The sequence below is a fragment of the Larimichthys crocea genome, chromosome XV (assembly GCF_000972845.2).
Source record: "Larimichthys crocea isolate SSNF chromosome XV, L_crocea_2.0, whole genome shotgun sequence".
Taxonomy (NCBI): Eukaryota; Metazoa; Chordata; class Actinopteri; family Sciaenidae; genus Larimichthys; species Larimichthys crocea.
The window spans coordinates 13,207,390-13,224,122 of record NC_040025.1 but is presented as its reverse complement, the minus strand read 5'-3'; the positions used below and the strand labels follow the sequence as shown (position 1 = coordinate 13,224,122).

Genomic DNA, 16,733 nt, shown 5'->3' with positions numbered 1-16,733 from the left:
GAGGGGAGGAGCAAACGAGACACAGGTGAAAACAATGGCCAATCACAGGGAGTAAAGACACCAGGACAGAAACACAAAAAGGAAGTGAGGGAAACCAAAATAAAACAGGAAGTCTACCCACAAACTAAAAGCCTGACAACATCTAGCTGTTAACCCTGCATAACTTTAAGCCTTAATATAATGTGAACAGGTGAGTTGTATATAAATTCACCCTCAGTACAGTTGTCATGAACGGGGAAATTAGCTACAGAGACCAAAACTGTTTTTTGTACCAGGCTGTAAACATGTTTATTTCTGCTGTGAAACATGGGGACTTATGGAGACTGACTCACTTCTGGAGCCAGCCTCAAGTGGACGTTTGAGGAACTGCAGTTTGTGGCACTTGGACTTTATTTCACAGGTTGGCTCTCGGGTGTTATTGGTGACTGTATATGCTAATCAATATCTGTGACGTCACACCTGACAGTTTTTCTATAGATCATAATAAATGATGTTAAAAAAAACTTTAACTGGCCAGCACGAGCTCCACAGACCACATGACTGATACTGGGAATGACGTCAGCAGATGGAGAGAGAGAGAGAGAGAGAGAGAGAGAGAGAGAGCAGCGCCGCTTCCACAGAGATAAGACCGGACTAGAGTGTCTTTACCGGGGACACAGAGGACGGTTACCCGCCTGTATGCACTTTAATGTCTGTGAAACTTTCCTGAAAGACTCATCGGCTGGTTCCACAGTAAGTCTGCTTAGATCACTTTTCATGGATCGGATGGTTCCACCCGGACTTGACTTTTACTGTTAAAAAACAGAGATGGCGCATGTTTTGCCCCACATATCTGCAGAATAATTTAGTTTCACAACAGGAAAGTAAATTCTGCATGGCTGAGTCACGCTGTTTAAATGGGTCAAGTTGTTTTTAAGTGTGCATTCATCGTGCATGTGCTTTAGAAAGAGAGAAAACCGTTAGCAGTCTGAAGTCTGATCCAGTTCTACCTGGACTTTGTGTCTTTGCATTTTCAGGCTGTAAACGCTCCATCTGCAGGGATGTTTAGAAATGTGTGCAAGGCAACTAATTGCTGTCCACATCTCTCTGTTGTCTAGATTTGCGGGATGCGCCACTCGTGCGTAAAACCCTGGTAACGGTCTCCAAAAGCGCGCAGGAAGCGCCGCCGCCAGAGACCATAAATAAGCATCGTAAACCTCATCGTGGACACCTTTTAAAAACCTCACTTTAAGGCTTCGACAGCAGAGGAGGAGAGACTCAGACGGAGGAGGAGGTGGAAGGATGTGAGGACGCACGCAGGAGGAAAAGTGATGGAATGAACGCGCGTGGAGATAAAAAGTGTCAAATGTTTTTAAAGAGACAACCCTGAAACCCAGCGGACAGTGGAGCAGTTACTGAGCTGAAGCATGAAGCATGAAGCATGAAGCATGAAGCTGGACATCTGGAGCGCTCCCTGAACAGATCCACGTTTAACCGCGGACCAACTCTCCTGGGGTGAGATTTTCTCCGGAGAAAAATTAATCTGACAGGATTATTATTTCTGTATATGAGGTAAAACTGCATGAGAAAAGTTTATACTATCCCATCCTATTTCTTTTTCTTCAGAAACTGAACCAACAGTGAGATTCTGACCCTAAACTACCTTCTCACTGACCTGCTCGTGGTCCATGGACCTTAGACAACAGAGAAAATACATTTCCACCGGCCAGTGGTCAGAGCCTGAGCTCCACTCCAGTGATGAAGTGGAAGACAATCCCACGTTAATTTAACTTTTTTTGTGTGTGAACTGTGCATCGATCCCTTTCCAGGCTCAGTGAAGATAAAGATGCTGCTCCTGTAATACTCTAATAATAACTCAGTGGATATTTGCCTCACAATGTTCAGAAACTCGTAGTTTGCCTCACTTTCTCTTCAAACATGGAGAACGTGTCTATCCCCGACGGTGGACCGCCAGTCTGCAACGACTCTATGGACTTCTCCTCCTTCACGTCAGGGAATCAGACCGGCCTGAACTGCACTCCTCCCTCCCCCTTCTACGACCTTTACGTCATTCTGCCGGTCATCTACTCCGTCATCTGTGCAGTGGGACTGACGGGCAACACGGCCGTCATCTACGTGATCCTCAAAGCCCCCAAGATGAAGACAGTGACCAACATGTTCATCCTGAACTTGGCCATCGCCGATGATTTGTTCACCTTGGTGTTGCCGATCAACATAGCCGAACACTTGCTTCACTACTGGCCGTTCGGTGAAGTTTTGTGCAAAGTTATCCTCAGCATAGACCACTACAACATCTTCTCCAGTATCTATTTCCTGACAGTTATGAGCATAGACCGCTACCTGGTTGTTTTGGCCACGGTGAGGTCCAAACGCATGCCTTACCGCACCTACCGAGCAGCCAAAATCATCTCGTTGTGCGTCTGGATCCTGGTTATCCTCATCGTCATGCCTTTCACCGTTTTCGCTGGCGTCTACGTCAACCCAAACGACGGGAGGAAGAGCTGCGTGCTCAGTTTCCCCAGCCCTGAGAGCTTGTGGTTCAAAGCGAGCCGGATCTACACGCTCATCCTGGGCTTCGCCATTCCGGTCTCAACCATCTGCATCTTATACACCATGATGCTCTACAAGCTGAGGAACATGAGGCTCAACAGCAACGCCAAGGCCCTGGACAAGGCCAAGAAGAAAGTCACCATCATGGTGTTTATCGTCTTGGCCGTGTGCTTGTTCTGCTGGACGCCGTTCCATCTCAGCACCATCGTGGCTCTGACGACGGACCTGAGGACGACGCCGCTGCTCATCGGGATCTCCTACTTCATAACCAGCCTGAGCTACGCCAACTCCTGCCTCAACCCGTTCCTCTACGCCTTCCTGGACGACAGCTTCAGGAAGGCCTTCAAGAAGATGTTGGAATGTAGACCAGCCTGAATGTACGACGTCAGTCTGAAACCTGACACAGAGGTCTGCAGTGACCTACTGAGTGAGGACAGACTGTGATGGGGATGGGACTGACTTCTTCTAAGTCAGTCCCATCCCAAAAGACTGACTTAAACCATAGGTTCAAATCTGAACTCTTCTGATTTGATTGTTTTGATCTATTAAAGCTGCACTAGGCAACTTTGCACATTGTTTGCACATAATAGCACGAGGTAGCTATCGTTTATTTATCTCTGATATATAGAAAACATGTAAAATCATGCCTGTAAACTGCACACAACACTTATTCATAATGTGACAAAAAACCTATACTGCAGTAAACCAAAGGGACGGGAGAGGAGAGACAGGAAGAGCTTTTCAAATTCATCCCTTCCTGTCGATCTGAAGCCTCTTCTAAAGGGACACGATGGTTTTCTGTGTTTGTAATTTCACAGAGTTCGCCTAGTGCAGCTTTCATGGCTCTGAGAGCACAGTGAGAGAATACTGTAAGTTGACAGAAATGGGCAATATTGCATGCAATAGGGGACGAGAACAGCGACATGCAAGACAACTGTCACCGTCTCTGAAGAGCTGGCCTTGAAATCTGATTGTTTCCCAGGTGAAGAAGACTGCAAATTCAATTGTCAGATCTTTTTTTCCATGACGGTAAAAAAAAATAAAATAATCTGAGGCACCGAGTCGAGATGGTTCACCGCAAACAGCCGTGACCTTCTCCGGAGTCCAGTCTGAACTCTGCGGACCTGATCTGAGGGTCGAACACCTGTGTGGAAAAAAACAACAGTTCAACACAGTGTTAACTGATTTGCATGCTGTCAATCAAATCAACGTGGCGAGAACAGTCGGGGTTGGAGGGTCCCAGATGTTTGCTCTGAGCTGAAGTACTTTGTAAAATCCAAACTGGTGGGATGACATATTGAAATATTGTGTGATCATGTACGCAAACACTTTATCTGCCTTTGAATGATGCTGTGTTTCGAGCAAAGTGATCTCAGTGGAACCAAATGATACATTCTGTGGATTAGAGTTTGTTTTCCGGGGCAGGTTCTTTAAACAATGGAAGTGTTTGGATGACGAATGTCTCTGCTGCACGTTATTTCATGTATGTACCACTGAAGGAAAGGAAACCTACCAACCCTGACAGCAGCACTGTAGGCCTGTTAGAAGACAGGCATGGGACAGGAGGGCTATGTAAAATGTAACCTGATTCTCTTTTCACACGTCTTTTCATTTTTTTGTGAGCTTTTGTCGCCCCCTGTTGTCAACAGGGCCGTGTTACCTGAGAAGCAGCCAGAGCCATTTTCAGACTTCATGCAAAGACACACACACACACACACACACACACACACACACACACACACACACACACACACACACTCTTTTAGAAAGACTAGCTACAATGTCTTTCTTTATTTAGTATCTGACTAGAAGAATATTTGTAATCCAGTGAGATTCACAATCACACCGAGCAGATTCAGCACCCATCTTCATGTAGTGACGTAGTTTAGTGTGTTCATGAAGAAACTTGGTGGTGCGTGCACAGAAAGGAGCTCACTGAATGTCACACGATGTTAAACAATGAAGATACATTTCAGTTCAATCAAGAAGAAACGTCAGTTACTAGAAGATTTGATTTGATAAGGTAATTTGCATTTTTAATTCAATAAAATCTTTTTTTTTATGATGACTTTGAAGCTTCTTCCAGGTGAATGTCACGCTTAAATTTACAGGAATCATTTATTAAAGTCGGGAGAATTATAAGAGGTAAAACAGCAGCAAGATTAATTCCAGATTTGATTTTTAGAAGTAGTATGTCACAGTTTTCCACCAATGTTGCTGCTGCCCTCTAAGATGGAGGCTTGAATATGAACTGTACGGTCAATTAATTAACTCATAACTCATCCTACTTACTTGCCTGCAATGCAAACCCTTAATTCTAACCTGAATATTACAGTCATTTTCTTTAAACGTTAACATAAACTCTTTATTCCGAGTGTTGCAGACTTCACTGACAGTAGATGATTCTCATTTTAAGGCTTAATCCTCTGACGTGTCGTTTCAGGATCAGCAGTCACATAAAGACGTCAGAATAAACCTCCCTGTGGTCGCTCAGACAGTTCTTTCAATGTGTTTTGGATTGTTACACACTTTGCTCTTTAAACTGCAGTGTAACTCCTTTCAGCCTCTGTACACGACACTGCTCTGACTGCATGAACTACACGTCCTGCTGTAAATACTTCAGTCTCTTTTTGCCATTTACCTGTACAGAGGAATGTAAAGTCATTGTGATGTATGGTCAAATACTTAAGATTAGAACTTGTGTCACGCATATTGAGAAATAATATGATTATAAATCATTGTCTTTAAAGAATCATGACATATAATGTCATTTATTGTGTATTTTAGAAATCTTTCCTGTCTGTCAATGAATAATCAATAAATATAAGTTTATTTTCCCACTGCTGCTCGGGTCTTTTTAATATATTAGAATCAAATTAGCTTCGTTTAACAGAAACATTCACATCCCATTGCTGATGAAGATGCATGAGCGCTATCATCAGTATCATCCGGTTAGTGTCAGGGTCACCGGAGGGCTTCTTTACAAGGTCAACTACATCAGCCATCAGCTGAGGGACGGGAGGATGGATTAGTGGTTCCAGCCACTCGTCGGTAAAAAGGTCACTGATTCAATCTCGACAACAGCCTGTTGTGTTTGTGATGTCCTGAGCGTCCATGAGATGATGCAGCTGAGCGGCTGCTTTACAGTCAGATGGATGCAGTGCTAAACGAATGACACGATAATGTTAATGAACCGAATCAGTATTTTTGGTGGAAGATGAAACGAACTATTTCTTATATTCCAGTTGAAGCATACTGGTACTGTTAGTTTCATGTTTAAGGTTGTCATGAGGTTTTCTGAGGGTTTTATGAAGGTTTTCTCCATCAACGTTCCCAGACTATGCCAGACTGCAGAGGTAACTGCGTAAATGGAAAGTGGACTGACTTTCCAGTCTTCGACCTACTCAAAAACAAGGTGCCAGCTGTTCATCAGTTTTAGGAACTAACCATGTACACACATTCATGTGGGAGCAATGTGGGGTTCAGTATCTAACCCAAGGACACCTCAACACGCAGACTGGAGGAGCTGGGGATCGCTTGTCCCTCACCTGCCACATCCGTCTGTTCCCGGCACCTACACCTAAAGCATCTGTCAAACCCAACCCTGCACCTTCCTGCCAGCCTTAGACCAATCAGAGCCACACCACCCACCAGCACCATTCTGTGTCTACCTGTCCAAATCACCTTCAGCCTCTTGTGTTGTACTGTACCAATGTTTTCAATAAACTGTTTAAAAAAGGGATTCTGGTCTCCAGCATATTCCATAATTTACCCATATAAATGTAACAAAAAAGAGTTTTGCCATATAATTAACATTAAATTAACATAAAATAAATATTTTGCCATTAAATATAACATGGTTTTACTGCGTTCATTTAAAATATTACTTTGTTCTGTATAAACTGTTTTATGTTAGAAATCTACCAGTTTACTGGAAGACATCTTCCGTCATTTCCATGAATATAAACATGTATAACAGCAGTATGATAGTGGTGAGAGGAGCATGGTGCCAGGAGAACAGCTCTCTCTTCTTTCAAACTCATTTAACCGTTAAATCTTTGCTCTCTCCCTGTTTGTCTCTATCTTTTATTTCACGTTCTTTGTTTTCATTTCTCTCACAGTGCAGAAATACTCGACCCTGTTTCCCCTTTTTTCAGCAGTGGTTGAAGTTCCTGCATCAGTGAAATGTTTTATTCAGCCGACCAAACTTGTAACAAATCATGTTAAAGATATGTTGAAAAGGCCAAACATATGTAGGATTGGTTTCATATCCTTCTTTCTTGCATTAGTGTGCATACTGTATGATGTATGCACAAAAATGTGCTTGTGATAAGACATTATTGCCACTAGGGGGGAGTGTTGTTCCATGCAGCATCTCCTGTTCAGCGTGCGTGTGTTTGAGTGAGCTCCTATTTTAAACCATTCTGATGAATATGTTGACTGGAGGCAGGCGGAAGCAAAAGTTAAAATAGCCACAGCCACATAGACACAGGCTGCTACAGAGGTCTGAACTCTGTGTACTGGTTCATGCTCAGTGACTCCATGTGAGTCTTTCAATGACACCTGAAGACATTCCAGGTGTATTAGGTAGTGAACTGTAGATGGCAGTGTGCAGCTGTAGATCAGAAGTGTGTCTGAGTGTATGATTCCCTCAAGGCGGAGCGCTCCCTCCCTCTCCATCCCACTCTTGTGTACATACAACGACACTCCACTACAAACACAGAGCTTCCATCACTCATCTCTCAGGAACTGCATTGAAACATGTCATCCTACACATCTCTCCCCAAAGGTTACTCCAACAGTATCCTTACATGGGAAATGAAGTTTGGTTAAAGCTAAAGAAAGATGTTAGTCATGGTTAAACGACACCATGAAAGGTGTGAGAAGGGTACAGCCCCAAGAGGCTGATGTTCGATGGATAAAACCTAACACTTGCAGATCCTTGGCCAGTGTGGAAGGTCCAAAAACTGCAGTCCCAAAGGCCACAGAAGAAGTCCCCATATTAAAAAAGGTCCAACTTCAGAGCAGAAAGAAACAAACGCCTCAGGTCCACCCACGCTCCACATCAAAAGACTTTATCTTCTGCATGGTGAAACCTGGATGGACTTTCAGTCTAAAGTTCCACCTGCACTCAAACTGAAAACATTTGTAATCCTGTTAAGAGCTTGCCAACATGTTTATATATACTCTTCGGTATAGGAGCTTACTGACTAAAACCAGCAGGTACAGAAACAGCTTCTTCCCCTCAGTTCTCACCCTATTGAACTCTGCCAAAAGATGATCACCCCTGGACTTGCACAGCTGTTCATACTCGTTATATCTGTATCATGCACTCTGTTAACTTATTAATTGCACTTTATCTGCACACAATCTCTACATATTATGCCTTCGCGCTACTGTAAATACTGCATTAACTGTATTTATTGCACTTCGATTTTGCACTTCTGATTAGATGCTAAACTGCATTTCGTTGCCTTGTTTTTATACATGCGTAATGACAATAAAGTTGAATCTAATCTAATCTAATCTATTAGCTTGTTGATATGTGGATGCTACCATAAAATGTATTTCTGATGTAAATCATCCATCATGTGATGATATCAGGGATGCTTCTTATCCTCAGTTTGGGCAGATGCAGATACAAAATCTGTTTTCATGGATAAAAATCACAATCAATTAATTTAATTTAAAATGTAAAACAGCTTCTCTGCATGTCTTGCTTAGTTAATTCTCGTCGCTACCGGAGGAACATAAGGCTGTGGCTACCTGCTCACATCTGGTCCGATCCAGATGTTTTTACCCATTAAAGCAATTAATTTGTCACCTTGGAAAAGTTGGTGTAGCGCTGAAGAAAAGAAATATTCTGTAGTAACGAACTGGGACACTTCACAGCAGTTACGTCTCTGTCCATTACCACTTTATGGACAACATACATTCATAGCTCAGTTGAAGGTCAAATAAGATCGGCCTCTATACAAAGACACTTACGTTGTTGTTTTTTCCCCTTTTAAAATACAGCAATACCAATTATTCCATTCTCATTATTCCATCTATAGGACAAGTGTATGATTGTGTACAGTAAGAGTCAGTCATTCTAAGTTTCAATGTACCATCCCGGAGGCCTGAATAATATGAAGCTTTTATTCTATAATCTATAGAAAAAGAGCTTCATATTATGAGATATACTGAAAACACCAAGGTCCATCTTTGGGTTATGTCTTTTCTTTAATACAATGTATTTGCAATATACTGACCCAGGTTCAGTTCAGACTGTTTTGTGTTAGCAAAAAGGAAGAAGACAAGCTGAGTGAAGAAGTTTACCATTCATTGGAAATGTTGGTGAACTGATATCAGATCAACTATTTTCAATACGTTCAACAACGATTCAGAAACCGCTTATAAGACCAGTTTCCGATCTCCTGTACCGCTCCATGGTTAAAGTATGTGCAGCTAAAACTATTTCGTGGCTGGTAAAGCCATGATTGCTATAGGAGTGATTGGTGGTGCTGACGATGATTGCATGAAGAGGATGGCTGATCTGAATGTTGGACTGGATGAGGCGTGGACTCTGATGAGCTCTGGGCTACTGGATGTGATGAACAGGAGTTGAATGGGGTGAAGGAGGGTCACAATGATTTCATACTGGAATATGAAAAGCTGACAGCAGCCGAGAGGAGAACAGATTTCCTAGCTTGACAGCAACAGCATGATTGACTGACTGAGATTGTGACCAAATCTGGTTGGCTTTAAGTGAGAGCATAAATCAGTTAGTTTAGAAGAAGCAAACTTTATCTGCTGAAGGTTCTTGGGAAAGGAAATACCGAACGTTGACTACTGACATGTGCAGCAAAGTAGAGTAGTAAATAATAATTAGGCCATTAAAACTGCAAAGAAAGGAAAGTCGAGGACAACCGCAGAGCACTCTGTAAAAATAGATTTCCGTCAGCCATTTATTATCTGTAAAAGTCACTTGAGGTAAAGAGGCAGCCTGGTGTGAAGAAGGCAAACCCTCCAGACGGACAGATGGATGCCATTCCAGCTCTTGATGATGAAGAGTCCTGGGTCAAAGTCATTTACCTGCTATCATCAGTTTGATCTCGGCATCACTCAGAGTTTCATTGGACTCCCACACAGCCAGGCAGACATACTCCCCTCTGGTTTATGAAGGGGGACGTGTGAAGTCGAGGACGTTTCAGGACAAGATGCAAAACGACGGCGTGTTCTCTCTCCTCTGACCAGTCTTCCTCTTTTCTCACTTAATAACTAATCAACATTTTGAAACCGGGTGGTTTAAGCAATGAAATGCAGTATGATTGAAAGTCTACATAAATATGATGCCATAATGAAAGTTCAGATGTGTATGTCTGGGGAAAAGCATTGAGTCGGAGTCAGAAAATGCATTCTTGAACTTGAAAATAGCAGTTTGACAAAAATAATCTTAATCTACTGCCAACTGTATCATATTGGAGACAACAAGTTGGCTTGTGGTTAAGGCTCTGGCCACAACTTGCAACTTCACCCAAGGGAATAGAATTTAGTAGGGAGCAATAAATTATCCCTAGCAATATTTTTGATCACAGGATGTAAATAGTAGCAGTGTTGTCCATCAGTGTTGATATATTTGCTACACAAAAACATTGAGTGCTGACCTTGTGGAGCCTTTTCTGGCAGCAGTCGTATTGCTATCTCTAAAGCCAGACAATACAATGCAAGGTAACATTATGCCTGCCTGTCTCCTGAGGCAAAAAAATGTTATTTGATGGTAAAGTGGTGAAAAAATTCTAAATATAGCATACACTTAAACTGTACATTGATTATTTCAGGTGCTTCAGTAGTGGTCCTCCTGTCTTCTCATTACAACCAATGTCTACTGTAGGTAATACACTAACTATGGTTAAGTACCTCATACAACCCCACCTCAAATAACCCAGGCAATCCCTTTGAAAGATTCAACCCCTGGTCCCTGATGTCAAAGTTATTTGCCTTTGTATACCCACCTAACAAGCACTTCTGTTTCCTGCTTTGGAAGAACATGTTGCCAGTGAACATAACCCAGGCTTCTTCATGTTTGCACACGTAGGAATTATTTGCACATGAACTTAATTTGTGGGAGACAGGGTTGGCTGCCTGTCATTAAATTACATTTCACTGGATGAATGAATGTGTCCTCACTCTGAGCTTCCAGAGACACAGAAGCAGAGGTTATGGGACAGAAAGCATAAGATGTCTGTGTTGGGTACGTGTACGTGCTACATAACATTACTATGCATAACTAGCAGAGCCAGGCTGCCATGCATGCTGGAGGTTCCACTCGTGTCCCTGCAGGTGTATTCCCCCATGAGCTCATAGACCTATCATTCGTGACATGACGACCACCGACAGGTGACGTGAAGAACACTGATTATCTTGTTATCATGGCACCAGGATGCACAATGGGAAGAAGACAGTATGACGCTTTGGCAATGTTCTGCTGGGAAACATTGGGTCCTGCCATTCATTTGGACCTCAGCTGTGTTGGAAACCATGTAAACTGCTTCATTTAAACGGCATTACCTGATGGGCAGTGGTCTCTTTCAGCAGGATGATGTTCCCTGCCACAAAGCAAACATGGTTCAGGAACACAACAGCAATTCTCCGAGATCTCAAACCAATCGAGCATCGACGTGAAGTGCTGGACAAACAAGTCTGATCAGTGGAGGCCCTACCAGTGGAGGTCAGGGCTGTTTGGGTTGTCAAAGGGGAGCCTGCCCAATATTTGGCAGGTGGTCGTAATGTTATGGCTGATCGGCGTTTCCTTGGAGAGGAAAAGGTGAAAGTTCTTGAAGTTGTACAAGCTGCAATCTTGTCAGTGTTGTACATCACAATGTTTCTGTACTAATACTGCATCAGTTGATCAGATGAATGCCTCCAGCTGAGTGTCAGATCAGGTCCAGGTGGTTGTTCCGAGAGAGGAAATGTTTTCTGTTTGACCCGAGATATTTTCTATTTAGAATTAAATGTTGTACAAGGAGCACTGAGGGACTGAGGGACAGAGTCATGGGTTTTGTAAAGCTTTACAGCTCCTTAAGCAAATATCATTCTGGGCTGTAATTGTTGTGGGCTTGGTGTGTTTGGACATTCGGTTCTGGGAGCTCATTCAGAAATACTGACAGAAGCTACAAGCCTATCACCTTTTTATTAAGACAGTAAAAGTCTGCATGCATCCTCCTGTGAGATGACAAAGCAACTCTGAGATGAAGTTCTCATTCAGATCTGCAGGAGCAGGATTATTTTGTGATCTCCACAGTTTAATTATATATCACATTCAGAATATTTGTTGACAGTCTGAAAGGGCGCACGCTTTTCTTACACCACACGACCCAAGAGTGAAATGTGAAAGTCATTATCTTCAGTGTTCAATATCTAACAAAGAAACCCAAACCCAACCAAGATCTTACTGACTTATTTTATTCTCTAAAGCTTTCCATATTTGACTCCAGTACAAGCGTACCCCTAATTCTAACCTGGATCATTTAAACTAATCCAAAAATCTATTTTCCTACGCTCTGAACAGCATCCAAAATGTTCTGGCAGGAGGAAAATGTCTCACACTCTCATCCTTTTGTAGACAATTCATTTTCATTCTCCGGCTCCTGCCTTGACAGATCTTCAGTCTGTATTTTAAGCACTGTGAAATGAGATAGAGGCTCGATCCTATTGTGTGTCTAAATGAAACCATCTATTAGCCAACTGCTATAATCCGTACACAGGGAGACTAGCCTCTGCCAAGTAATCTGATTAAAGGCAGACTGCTTCTACCTCGCTGTTGGATGGGCCAACATTTGCACTAAGCAGGGATCATCTCAACAATCCGCTTTCCACTGACTCTTTACTCACTTTTGGTTCGTTTAATGGTTAAAACTACTGTTGAAAAAGGATGTGCTGTTTATGACGTTTCCTCCCTTTGTCTGGTGACACCAGTCTTCTCCTGTTCGTCTGTATTTGTATGTTGTATCTAAGATCTTTGTCTGCACTCCTGCCAGCCCGCCCGACTCTCTGCCAGCCATGCTCAGACTCTTGCCTTGTATGTTTTGCAGTTTGCCACTCTGTCTTCATTCCCCTCTCAGCTCAGCCCAAACCGTCCACCGATGCCAGCCAGTCCTCTCACCTCCTGTCATCACCACGTTTGGCAGTAAAGTCCTGTATTACCCAGCAAACCTCTGAGCCTGTGTTCTTCATTAAACCTAACGAACATGTTCTCACTTCCAGCTCATCAAATACAGCAGCCTGTTAGCATAATAACAAATATGCAACATCTTGGTAGACTTTCAAAATAAAGCTTTAAAAACATTTAACATTTTATTTAGTCCCCTCCTGGAGCTGCCACCTTACCGTGGTGGAGGGGTTTGCGTGATCCAGTGATCCCAGGAGCTACCTTGTTGGGGGCTTCATGCCCCTGGTAGGGTCACCCAAGGCAATCAGGTCCTAGGTGAGGGACCAGACAAAGCGCAGCTCAATTCCCCTGATGAAATGTCTAGCAAAGGAGCCGAGTTTCCCTTGCCCGGACATGGGTCACCGGGCCAGGCCTGGGGGTGGGGCTCGTTGGCGAGCGCCTGGTGGTCGGGTCTTCACCCATGGGGCCCGGCTGGGCACGGCCCGAAAGGGTGACATGGGCCCACCACCCATGGGAGGGGTCTCAGGGGGCAGGTGCTGAGAGAGTCTGGGCCCCCACGACCCGTCAAAAATGGATAAAGCGGGAGGAGACGAGACAAGACGATTTTATTCAGTTTAAAATGTTGCAGTTTGATTAGGTTGTGGTTTGAGTTGTAATAAGTATGTAGCTTAAATCAACGCTGACTTTTGGTCACATGGACCAAACACTCCAGAGTAAAAGTTCTATTTGTTTGACCCTCCACCTCCGTGTGCAGACTTCTTGTTCTTTACACCTGACTTCAGTGGCACATCACAACATTACAACAGACAGGCAAGTCAAGAAATAAGGCTAGAGGCTACCTACAGCATCCTAGTTGGTCCACTGACCAGTTGGAGGACTTTCTGTACCTTACAAGCATGACAGAAGCGTCTGGATTGATGAGGAAATGCTCATTGCTGGACGCCCAATATTAACTGATGTTTACCATCTTCCTGCATAAATAGTATTTAAGAAAATAGCATTTATATTTTGGTGCAAAGTTGATGTAAGATCATTTAAATAGAGGCACACACATCATCATTTCACAGGGTTAGCCTCCTTCTACAGAATTGAATTTTGAGCAGGGCGGCTGTTTATTCTAAAGGAACATAATCCATCATCAGCAGTTCATAAAGCCTGAGTCTTTTTTTGCCTCTCTCTCTCACCAAGTGTGCTGAGTCAATGATCAGAGCGTTCCTCACCTGTGCTCTGATGCTCCGCAGAGCAGCGTGGTGAAGGATGAACTTCACGATGAAGGTTTTTGTTCATTTTGGTAGTTTGAGTTAGAAAAACCTGCAACGATCCGATTCAGCAGACTTGAAGTAACTGGTTATGAAACTTGTTGCCTGTGTTGCATTGGAGTGCTGTGACAAAGAGTTTCTAATATAATGCAGTCCTGTTCATTACAGTACATATAATAGAAACTTTGGCATCCCCACTATCTGTCTTAGTGAGACTCTAATGCACAGCAGCAGCAGAGAGTCCTTCATCCACAAATGAGACACTGAAGATGTGTCGTGTTTGAATTCAGGCTTTGGATAGAAACTGTTTTTAATGTTCACGGATGCCAACATGAGAGGATGAGTGAAATGAAATGTTGTGAGCCTGTAGTCATTACAGAAAGGAACAGGAACAGATTTTAATAAAATACGATGGGAAATTCAGCCATGAGACAATCATCGCAGGTGTTTAGGAGATATTTTCATGAGCTGTGCATCTGTCGTGGATTAAAAGTATCTCCCCTGGCTTCTGTTAGTCAGTGAGAACCAAACTTTCTGTGAAAATAACGATCCTGAGGCAACAGCATTGCCTGAATATTGCAACACCTTTATATAAAAAAATAAATAAAACCCTTTCTTTCTATTCTGACAGCCGAGGGTAATGCTTTTTCAGGGCGAAGTACTCATTGTGCAGAATGGACCCTGCAGCCTCAAATTAGAAATCCACGCTTTGCTGCAGTGTCAAACACATTTCAGCTCTCTGAGATCAACTGTAGGATCATACGCAGGTTGTAGGTTGGCGAGGGAGATGTGCCACCGAGCGGAGTAATGAAAAGAGTTATTTACAAGTCTGCATTGCAGAAATGTGTTACACTGTACATGTGCTTCCTCGCCTGAGCAGGACAGATAAGCTGCCGAAGGGAAACTTTCGGAGCTATCAGAGCGGCTCGGCTGTTTGTTCAGTGGCTGCTACTGTAACTCAACGAACAGACAGCAGACGCCGAGCAAGACTTCAATGTAACAATATGCTTTATACATAAGGATCAGATCAGGGTTATATTCTGGAAGTTGCTTCTTACCAACTTTGTCGCTGTAAACTTTCCAAACATTATGAACACGGCAGTGTTCAGTTTAGTTGTTTTTAAACCAGCTCATGTGATCATGCAGAAAAAACCAAACACTTTATTCTGATAGTATTAACATCAGTGAGGTAGAATGAGGATTAATGAGCAGCCCGAAGCTGAAGGGCTTTCGCTGAGCCTCTCTCGTTAGAGTGGTCTGAAGGAGGCAGGTATCTGCTCTCTAACTGAAGTGATGCCGAGCTACAACTCCTCAAAAACAACAACACTGCATGTACAACGTGTATTTTAATGCGTATATTTATCACACTATAGTGGTATTTAACGCAAGATTATAGAAATATTCAAAAATAAGAGTACTCATTATACACTATGGTCTCTGCTGAGTGTTACATTACATACATTAAATCAATTTACCTGCATGCCCATACTAATTACTGTTTCTATTAATAGCACTGCATGAAGCTACACTTGTATCGTAAATACACAAGATAGAAGATAAAATAGATAAAATTATTGGGCTCTGAGGTCTGGTATATACAGATATTAAGCTTGGAGCTTTGGCAGAACACTGAACCCACAATGCAGAGCACAAACAGGTTTTTATTTCCAACACGTAACACTACAGGAAAAGTCCAGGGGGGGAATCTTCAGGGCAGCGAGCAGACAAAGGTAGGTGGGTAGGTGAGACGAACAGGCGTCCAGAAACTCTTCAACAGATCAGCTTCTCAGAGCTGGTACGTGAGCAGCTGGCAGCGTCTGGGAGGGTGAGCGGAGTTAAATACTGCAGGAGCTGATGAGATGATGAGATGATGAGAAGCAGGTGTGAGAGAAAAAAGCTGTCAACAGCGGCCGTGGATGAGAGACGCTGCACAGATCCACAGCGATCTTTATTCTGTCTCGCCAGCGAAGTCAAACTATATATTTCTTTCTGTGTGATCACATGTCAGCTGGTTAAAGAATATAAAACGGAAGTGAAAGAGACAAAACAAAGCAAAACAAGAACGAAAGTGGTTTGTTTGAGTTCAGACACGGTTATGCAACCTGTGCCATAAATCAGAAAACAACTGACAGTATGTTAATATTAATGCAAAGTAAGGACGAGAATGATGCTGCAGGTCAGAATCAAACTGAAAAGTCATTTTCTGGTATTCTTCATGGTATTTTAGAGTTGATATTGTTTTATTAAGTCAGTGATGACACATCCTGCAGTCAGAGGCGTACAGTATATTTGCATCCAATGAAACTCTTTTATGATGCCGCAGGAGCAGAGTGCTTCCAGTTTGATACAGTCTGAGTGATTACAACGACTGCTACATGCATCCATGTCCGGGCCTCACTGATTACTGCACGAAAGCACAATATATATCTGATGTCCTCCAGCTGCTCAGCTTCAGATCTTTGATTTACAGACTTTCCTGGTGGAAAGATCACTCAGAAGAAAAACACTAACTGTTTTTAGCTTGGTCAATAACAGTTTAAAGAATGAACAGAGCATGAGCGACACCAACACCCACCAGCCCAAAATATGTGGCACTGTTTTTTGTACCAGGCTGTAAACATGTTTATTTCTGCGGTGAAGCTGGACATTTGAACATGGGGACTTATGGAGACTGACTCAGGCTGTCACCTGAGGAATTACAGTTTTTAGCTCTTCCACATCGGCTTCATTTCCCAGCTATGGAGTTGCTGCCAGTCTTGCCACTGCTTGCT

The 16,733-nt window shown here is 43.0% G+C and overlaps 1 protein-coding gene across 1 annotated transcript; it reads left to right on the top strand.

Moving 5' to 3' along the window:
- Window positions 1–609: 609 nt before the first annotated feature.
- Window positions 610–5,383, top strand: npbwr2b (neuropeptides B/W receptor 2b). Its single transcript, XM_019266098.2, has 3 exons — window positions 610–732; window positions 1,098–1,494; window positions 1,606–5,383. Exon 3 carries the CDS (start codon window positions 1,918–1,920, stop codon window positions 2,923–2,925), a length of 1,008 nt encoding a protein of 335 aa, XP_019121643.1. The 5' UTR covers window positions 610–732; window positions 1,098–1,494; window positions 1,606–1,917; the 3' UTR covers window positions 2,926–5,383.
- Window positions 5,384–16,733: the final 11,350 nt, after the last annotated feature.

Coding starts and splice junctions, on each gene's coding strand:
- npbwr2b (XM_019266098.2), top strand. CDS start 1,918: ATGGAGAACGTGTCTATCCCCGACGGTGGACCGCCAGTCTGCAACGAC.